General features: G+C 47.3%; 1 protein-coding gene across 1 annotated transcript in view; it reads left to right on the top strand.

Moving 5' to 3' along the window:
• Positions 1-8716, top strand: part of BSCL2 (BSCL2 lipid droplet biogenesis associated, seipin) — a gene marked incomplete in the record, with an annotated part of 13787 nt that extends 5071 nt beyond the window's left edge. Inside the window, 8 exon segments of the mRNA XM_087705183.1 lie at positions 488-622; positions 2813-2910; positions 4588-4729; positions 5702-5777; positions 6043-6123; positions 7384-7467; positions 8380-8478; positions 8481-8716. Of these exon segments, the coding sequence (XP_087561309.1) occupies positions 488-622; positions 2813-2910; positions 4588-4729; positions 5702-5777; positions 6043-6123; positions 7384-7467; positions 8380-8478; positions 8481-8539 (774 nt within the window).
• Positions 8717-8972: the final 256 nt, after the last annotated feature.

The raw sequence follows: 8972 nt of genomic DNA, 5'->3' as shown, positions 1-8972 counted from the left end.
CTCTTGACCCAACTAGGTAACGTCATCAGTGCTAAAAGAGAGTGAGGTTTGTGGAGAGAGGGAGGAGGAGGAGGAGGAGAAGAGGAAGAAGAAGAAGAAGAAGAAGAAGAAGAAGAAGAAGAAGAAGAAGAAGAAGAAGAAGAAGAAGAAGAAGAAGAAGAAGAAGAAGAAGAAGAAGAAGAAGAAGATAATTGTGGGGTCATAAGTGCTCTCTTGACCCAACTAGGTAACGTCATCAGTGCTAAAAGAGAGTGATGTTTGTGGAGAGAGGGAGGAGGAGGAGGAAGGAAGAAGAAAAAGAAGATAATTGTCGGGTCATAAGTGCTCTCTGCTTGATTTCTTGTAAACGTTTCTTGACCCAACTAGGTAAAGTCATCAGTGCTAGGTACAAATACACTCTTCTATTTGAATCAGGGGGGGAAAAAACCCAGTATCTGTAATTCTTGGATTCTTCACTTCTGATTGGTGAATTTCCTTCCTTTTTTAGGCCATGTTGCACTATCGTTCGGGGCTGTTACAGATGATCGACACAATCGCTTTCTCCGGCCTCTTCCTCACTGGGTTTACAGAACAGAAACAAACGGTGGACGTTGAGCTCTATTCCGATTACAAAGAAGATTCGGTACGATCCTCTTTTCTCCCCCTAAAAAGCCTTGAATACAGATCCTTCGAAGATCCCCCTCTTCTAATGCCGATATTAAGGAAACCGACCAGGGTTAGTCCTCGCGTTTACGACCGCAAATGGGCCCGGAATTTCCATGGCAGTTGCTAAGGGAGCCCTACCTGATTATATGACCTTTTTTGGGGGGCCCTGGGGTTATAAGCAAATCACTAAAGTCGTTAAACGAATCACGCGGTCATTAAGCGAATTTGCCTCCTGCCATGGCTTTCGGAAGCCATCTGGGAAGGTCACGAACAGCGATCAGAGATTGCAACCCTTGCCCAAATTTCGATCCCGTGATCGTGGAGATGCCCCAACGGTCGTAAGTATGAGGACTTGTTCTAAGTCCCCTTTTCCCGCGTTGGTGTAACTTCGCTAAACCAGCGGTTGTAAGTCGAGGACTTACCTGTATCTTTTAACGATTTTATAAGCCACCTTCATTGTTTATTCTACAGGCAGTCCTCGACTTGTTTAGTGACCGAAGTTACAACCGCACTCATAAAAGGGACTTATGACCGTTTTTCACACTTACAACCATTACAGCAACCGCCAAAGTCATGCGCTTGGCAACTGCTTCATAGTTATGACGGCCTCAGCGTCCCTGGGGTCACGCGATCCCCTTTTACGACCTTCGGACCAGCATAGCCAATGGGGAAGCCAGTTTCGCTTAACGACTGTGTTAACTAACCGAACGATGGCAGCGATTCGCTTAACCACGGCGGCACGCAAGGTCATAAAACGGGGCAAAAGTCACTTCACCAATGTCACAACTTAGCAAACATAAATCCCTTGTGATTGTGCGTTGAGGACTAGCTGCTTTGTCAAAGAAGGCTCTGTTTTATTTTATTCGCTCTACATTCCTGTAGGTAAAAGCAACCGGCCGAGCGAGAGATTTGATCTCGGGTCTTCTCCGTGAGATTAAGTCAGCTTGTTGATTTAGAAGCTGTCCCGGCATGTTGGATTTTTGATTTGCCAATCTGGCCAGTGGGAGTTGAAATCCGGCACTTCTGGAAAGTGTGTGTGTGTGTGTGTGTGTGTCAAGTCTGGATTAGTTGTGTTGCAATGCTGTAATGCAGCGTTTCTTAACCTCAGCAACTTTAGGACACATGGACTTCAACTCCCAGAATTCTCTAGTCCACCCCTCTTAAAGCACACTAGCTTGGGGATTCTGGGAGTTGAAGTCCATCCCTCTTAAAGCATGCTGACTAGGGAATTCTGGGAGTTGAAGTCCACCCATCTTAAAGCACACTAGCTGGAGGATTCTGGGAGTTGAAGTCCATCCCTCTTAAAGCCTGCTGACTAGGGAATTCTGGGAGTTGAAGTCCACCCGTCTTAAAGCACACTAGCTGGAGGATTCTGGGAGTTGAAGTCCATCCCTCTTAAAGCATGCTGACTAGGGAATTCTGGGGGTTGAAGTCCACCTGTCTTAAAGCACACTAACTTGGGGATTCTGGGAGTTGAAGTCCACCCGTCTTAAAGCATGCTGATTAGGGAATTCTGGGAGTTGAAGTCCACCCGTCTTAAAGCACACTAGCTGGAGGATTCTGGGAGTTGAAGTCCACCCGTCTTAAAGCACACTAGCTTGGGGATTCTGGGAATTGAAGTCCACCCGTCTTAAAGCATGCTGACTAGGGAATTCTGGGAGTTGAAGTCTACACAGCTTAAAGTTGCTAAGATTCAGAAACAGTGCTGGGATTTTCATTTTTTTTAAACGCATTTTCCCAAATGCCTGATTCCTTGAATTTCCACTAGAGGGGACTAAGATCCCACTGATTCCCTGTCCATCTTAGACAATAAGAGTTCAGAAGTTTCCGTAGCAAATCTCCTCCTGTTCATAGTTTGGCCTAGGGATGGTGACAAGCCACTTTAAAATTGGCTTTTCTTTCGCCTGCTTCTTTCCAATCCTTTCTTGGTTTTGAAAGTTTTAATGTTGTCAGGTAGGCCGCAAAACTCACTTAAAACAACAGGAGATTTTGGGCTCAATTGTGGTTGTAAATCAAGGACTGCCTGCAGAGTGTTTGAGCATGGAAATTTTTCTTCTAATTCACAGGCCCTGCCATTGCTAAATAACCTGAGACAGAAACGTAACAAGCAGGGGGGGAAAAACAGCCTTGTTTTTGTGTTTAATTTAATTTTTCTCTTTCCTTTTAGTATATTCCCACCATCGGGGCAGTGATTGAAATCCAAACGACCAGAATCCAGATTTATGGGGCGCAGCTGAGAATTCACGCACATTTCACTGGTTTGCGGTAAGAGGGAGAGACAGAGGAGAGAGAGAGAGACAGAGGAGAAAGAGAGGGAGAGAAGAGAGAGAGATGGGGGGGGGAGAGAGGAGAGAGAGAGACAAAAAGAAAGGGAGAGACAGAGAGAGAGGGAGAGAGAGGAGAGAGGAGGAGAGAGAGAGACAGAGAGGGAGAGAGAGAGGGGGAGGGGGAGAGGGAGAGAGACAGAGAAGAGAAGGAGAGACAGAGAGAGAGACAAAGAGAGACAGAGAGAGAGAGGAGAGAGACAGGAAGAAGGGAGAGAGGGAGAGAAAGAGAGGAGATAGAGACAGAGAGCGAGAAGAGGGAGGGAGAGAGCGAGAGGGAGAGACAGACAGAGAGAGGAGAGACAGAGAAGACAGACAGACAGAGAGGAGAAAGAGAGACAGAGAGAGACAGGAGAGAGAGAGAGAGAAAGAAGAAATAGAGATGAGAGAGTGAGAGTGAGTGAGTGAGTCTCAACTGAATGGCTGGGAAGGAAGAAAATTCTTATTTATTTTTCCCCTACACAAAGCAATAAACATGGGGAAGATTTTCCAGTTTGAATTGGAAACAGAGGAGAAATTTAGGGTGGCCAGGCAAATCCAAAACGAATTTAAGAAGATTTAAATAAAAAAAACTTTCTAGAGTCACAAACACGGCTGTTGCAATAACTGCGAATTACTCAAATCTCATCTGTTGAGTCAGCTGGAATATCCACCCTGCAAATTTCTAGATTTCCAGACCGATTCTTCCCTGCTAAGATTTGAAAGAGGCTTGAAGAGCTGGTTCTTCTCTTGAGTTTTTTCGGGGGTGGGATAGAGGCGCGTGGATGAATTATTTATATAGATAGGCCTCGACTTACGACCATGTTTCTGAAGTTACGATAACGCAGAGAGAAGGCAAGTCTGGGAGAGAACCTTACAGCATTCAACAAAAGTTTTCCCGATTTAGGCTTTCCCAAAAAAAGTACGAAGCAGATTCCTGGTCCTGACAAAAAACTATTTTATTAAACGGATGTGAATTCTTCTCATTCACCTTAAGCCAAGGCCTGACAAACAGTGTTTAAAAGGTGTATTTATGACCACAGACCTTATCTATCTTGGAAAGCTGCCAATATTTTCCAAATGAGTGCAAGGAAAGGCTGGGCACAGAGTCTCTGAGATTCGGGGACAGATCTTCACACTCCTGAAACGAATCTTAACGACCGAAGGAACAAATTGTCTCCTGCAAAAGCCCACTCCCTTTCGCTCCTCTTTTATGTCCTCTGGGAGGGGCCATTCACAGTCCACCTGTGGCTTTACTCCCATGTCGACCCTGATTTCTTAGATGCTCTTTTATTTTGGCCACTCTGCGCATACGCACACTGGGAACAGGCTCCAGCTGTTCTTCTGCCTCACTGATGTCCGACTCCGAAGGCAGCTGAGAACTGTCAGATGGCCCTGGCCCCCTCTCTGCCTCCGACACAGAGCCCTCCTCAGAGCCTCCCCCAGACTCCAGGACTGGCCCAGGTTCCTCCCCAACCCTCCTCACTGCCTGAATCTGCTGCCAGTTCCACCGTTCACTAGCGGGCAACAGCAGAAAGTGAAATCCGACAACTAAGTTCCGAATTGAAGGATCGAAATACCGAGATACATGAAGGTGAACTTCTAAACCCATTGTTTTTCTCGTCTTTGGCCCCCACAGGTATCTCCTCTACAATTTCCCGGTGACTTCGGCCATTTTGGGTGTCGTTAGCAACTTCATGTTCCTCAGCGTCATCGTCCTTTTCAGCTACCTGCAGTGGATCTGGGGCAGTTTGTGGCCTAAAGAAACTCTCTCTGTACAGGTGTGTGTTTTGGGACGAGGTTTGCTTTGGCCTGCTGCGGCGCGCGCACACACACACACACAGAGGCACCGCACAACTTTTCAGCCGTGAGCGAGTGTGCCCATTTTACCTGCTCCTCCCAGTTCGATGCTCTGTGTGCAATAATCATTTATTTGCCATGAGATGGGCAGCAAATAAATGATCTTAACACAGAAAGCATACGAAGAACAGTTGCAGGAATTGTGGGTATTGTTCTGACCGAGGATTCCCAAGAGCCGGAAGCCAACTCCTCGTTGTCCCAACAAAAACCCCTTTTATTAATTGACGGTGAATTCTGCTCATTCACATCCAGCAAAGTCTTTCGAGGGAGGATATACGGTCACAGACCTTATCTGGCTTGGAGAGCTGCCAGGCCGATCTCTGCAGAACTTGGCCAGGAGTCTCGGAGAGACACGAACCAATGAAGTGAACTAATGGTCTCCTGCAAACTCCACTCCCCTGTCGCTCCTCTTTTATTCCCTCTGGGAGGGGCCATTCACCATCCATCTGTGGCCTTACTCCCAAGTCGACTTCTGTTCTTTAGCTGTTCCCTTCGTGTCTGCGAACTCTGCACATGCACACACTGGGAACAGGCTCCAGCTGTTCTTCTGCCTCACTGATGTCTGACTCTGAAGGCAGCTGATAACTGGCATACGGCCCTGGTCCCCTCTCTGCCTCCGACACAGAGCCCTCATTGGAGCCTTCCCCAGACTCCAGGACTGGCCCAGGTTCCTCCCCAACCCTCCTCACTGTCTGACTCTGCTGCCAGCTCCACTGGCCGCTGGCAAGCCACAACAGGTCAATTGCCTCCTTTAGCGTCTTATGTCGAGATCTACCTGAACTAGGCATCAAAAAAAAAAAAACCTTCACAAACTCAACAAATAGACAACTATCATTGCTGGACTGAAATAATTGATTGCTTTCTGGTTTTTTTTTTTTTCCATTTCCAAACAGATCCCAGGCCGGGAGAAATCTGGACCCATGCAAATCTTGGATGATTCACGTCGACAGGTTGTGTTTCCTAAAGAAGGTGAGAGTCGGTTGTGATCGGACTCACAACTCTCAGTTCAATCACGAAGGAATGGAGAGGCAAAAATTGTCATCAGAGACACGATTGCCGGGTGACCGAATCACAATTGTGCGACCGCCAAGGTGCCCTGTGGATCATAAGCAAAAACAACGGCTCTTAATTAATTTGCAGTGCCGTTTGTAATGTTGAACAGTTATTAAGTGAATGGTCGTAAGTCGAGGAATACCTGTAATCGGCTTCCCCCCCCCTTCCCCCCCCCCCCCAGGAGGTGATGTAGAAGAAGAGACTTCTCTGCCGCAGCCAGAAGACGTCGGAGTTGCCGAAGGAGAGAAATTGTCCCAAGCAGGTGTGTTGATTTTAAATGCTCTTTTCTTTTTCGGACAAGACTCAAAATTCATCTCAAGTAACGATAAGTTTGTTTGCCGGGATGAATGCGAACATGAGTGGGGTGGTGGCCTAGAGGTGGAACCCTCGCCTCATAATCAGGAGGCTGTGAGTTCGATCCTAGGTAGTGGCCGTAATATTCTCTCTCTGGCCACAATGAGAACATATCTGCTGAACAAAACTCCGCTCTGGCAACAAGAGTGGCATCCGGCCAGTAAACACTCCACTCCATTCAATTGCCTAGACTCAACCCCGCAAAGGATTATGGGTTCATTAAAGGAAATGATGATCAGCCCGAACATCCAAACAATCTTACGGTCAGCTTTCCTGGGCCTTTGATCATCTTTTCTACAGATAGTCCTCGACTTACAGTTGTTCAGTTAGTGACCATTCCAAGTTACGGAAAAAGGACCATTTTTCACAATTACAACCGTTACAGCATCTCAGTGGTCACGTGATCAAAATTCAGATGCTTGGCAACGGGTTCATATTTTCGACCGTTGCTATGTCCAAAAGTCACGTGATCCCCTGTTGCGACCTTCTGAAAGTCAGTGGGGGGAGGCAGATTCACTTAACAACCGTGTTAGTAATTTAATAACTACGGTGACTCACTTAACAACTGTGGCAAGAAAGGTCGTAAAATGGAGCACAATTGATCTAACAATTGTCTCCTTTAGCAACAAACGTATTGGGCTCAATTGCGGTCACAACTCAAGGACTACCTGTAGAACAACTGCTTCTTCTCACATTAGTGTTTTATTTGAATGCACAGATAGTCCTCGACGTACGACCACAATTGAGCCCAAAGTGTATGTTGTTAAGTGAGAAATGTTGTTAAGTGACATTTTACAACTTTTCTTGGCGCATTTGTGAAGGGAATCACGGCAGTTCTTAAATTAGTCACGACGTCGTTAAGTGAATCTGGGTTCTTTGTTGACTCGGCTCGTCAGAAGGTCACAAAAGGGAATCGCATGACCCTGGGACACTGCGACCATCGTAAGTCTTGAGTCAGTTGCCAAGCATCCGAATGGAAATCGCATGGTCACCGGGATGCTGCAGCGGTTTAAGGGTGAAAAAACAGCCCCAAATCACAATTTTTCAGTGTCGTCGTCACTAAACAGTCACTAAATGAACTGTTGTAAGTCGAGGACTTGCCTGTACGGGATGGTACACTTAGAATTGTTTTCGTTTTCTCAATTTTACTCCCCTCGATCTTCTGCAGAGTCTACGAAAGTGGTGAAGAAAAGCAGTCTTGAAAAACCTGATTTAGGAACGGAATCCAGTATGACCGCCAGCTCAAACGAAGGTGATTTGATGTTATTTTGCAATGCCTTGTGCTTGCTTTTTCTACAGGAAGTCCTCGAATTGCAACCAATTCGTTTAAGCAACCATTCACAGTCACGATGTGAAAAAAGTGAGTTACGACCGGCCTTCTCTTTGGCGGTCAGTTTTAATCTTGAATCCGGCCTGATTTTACAATCGTTTTTCGGCACGGCGGTTTAAGCAAATCGCTGCAGTCACTAAGCGAATCGTGCGGTCGCTAAGAGAATCTTGCTTCCTCCCGTTGATTCCGCTTGTCGGAAGCTATCTGGGAAGGTCGCGGGCGACGGGATTTGTATAATCCCAGAATCCCTGCTCCTGGGATTATATAATTATCGTAATAGATACATACCAGTTGCTATGTGGTGTGGTGGCCTAGAGGTGGAGCTCTCGCCTCACAATCAGAATATTTCTCTCTCTGGGCACAATGAGAATATTATCTGCTGAACAAAACTCCGCACTGGCGTCAAGTAAGGCATCCGGCCAGTAAAACATTCTGTTAGCTCCATTTAGTTGCCCAGACTCCACCCCGCAAGTGATTATTATGGGGTTATTAAAAGAAGATGCCGGTTGCCAAGCATGCGAATTTTGATCAGGTGTCCGAGGGATTTGAGGGCCGGTCCCAAGTCCTTTTTTCAGCGCCGTTGTAATAACTTTCGGCGGTCGCTAAGTGAATTCGAGGATTGTCTATATCTTTCAAAGTCTTCTCCACCCCAAAGTACCGATCCTTTGAGATTCTTGCGGACCCCAAAAATCAGCTTTATAACCCTATGGTGTGCCAGCTCCCCCCCCCCCCGTTACACAATTTGGGGTGCCCGCATCAACGCCGATCATGCCACTCCCCCCACTGTCCTTCAGATCCTAATTTTTTCGGGTGGGGTTGTTCCTTTTTTGACAGAGGCAGAATACGACGTTCCGGACGAGACCCCCCTGCTTACCGAGGTCAACCTTCCTGCCCCTTCCTCAGAGGGGAACAGCTCGGATCTGTTGCCCCCCTTGTCCAGACTCTCACGCACAGCTCGGAAGTCCGCCAGAGAAGCGCCTGTTCCAGTTCCTGATTGGTCACGGGTTCGAGTCCTGCCAGGAAGCTGCCCACGCTACACTCCCGGAGTAGCCCGCCCGCAGGCCTCGCTCCCTCCCAAGGGCTTGTATTTTACTCTTTGCTTATGTTTACATTCCAATCCCTTCTCCTCACACACGGAACACTCTAAGTTAAATAAAAAAGTTGGAACGGCGAGCCGCTCACTGACGTTCTCGTGATCACCACCCCCCTTCCGCCCCGCTTCTCTGAAGAATGGGAATGGAGAGAACTTGGGTTTGAGATGTTCAGGAGTCCTCCACTTATGACAGTACTCCTCGAGTTACGTCGGACCTACCTGGGGGCTACTCACGACCCAGATTTGAAGTGCTGATGGTCCCCCCCCCCCCCCCCAATCCAATGGCAGGACTGATGTGTTTGGACACCTGGACCGTATGTGCAGCCATACCTAA

The sequence above is a fragment of the Thamnophis sirtalis genome, unplaced genomic scaffold (genome assembly GCF_051295495.1).
Source record: "Thamnophis sirtalis isolate CommonGarterSnake01/CBP01778 unplaced genomic scaffold, rThaSir2_p1.2 scaffold_2, whole genome shotgun sequence".
Classification (NCBI taxonomy): domain Eukaryota; kingdom Metazoa; phylum Chordata; class Lepidosauria; order Squamata; family Natricidae; genus Thamnophis; species Thamnophis sirtalis.
This window is presented reverse-complemented; position numbering and strand designations above follow the sequence as displayed.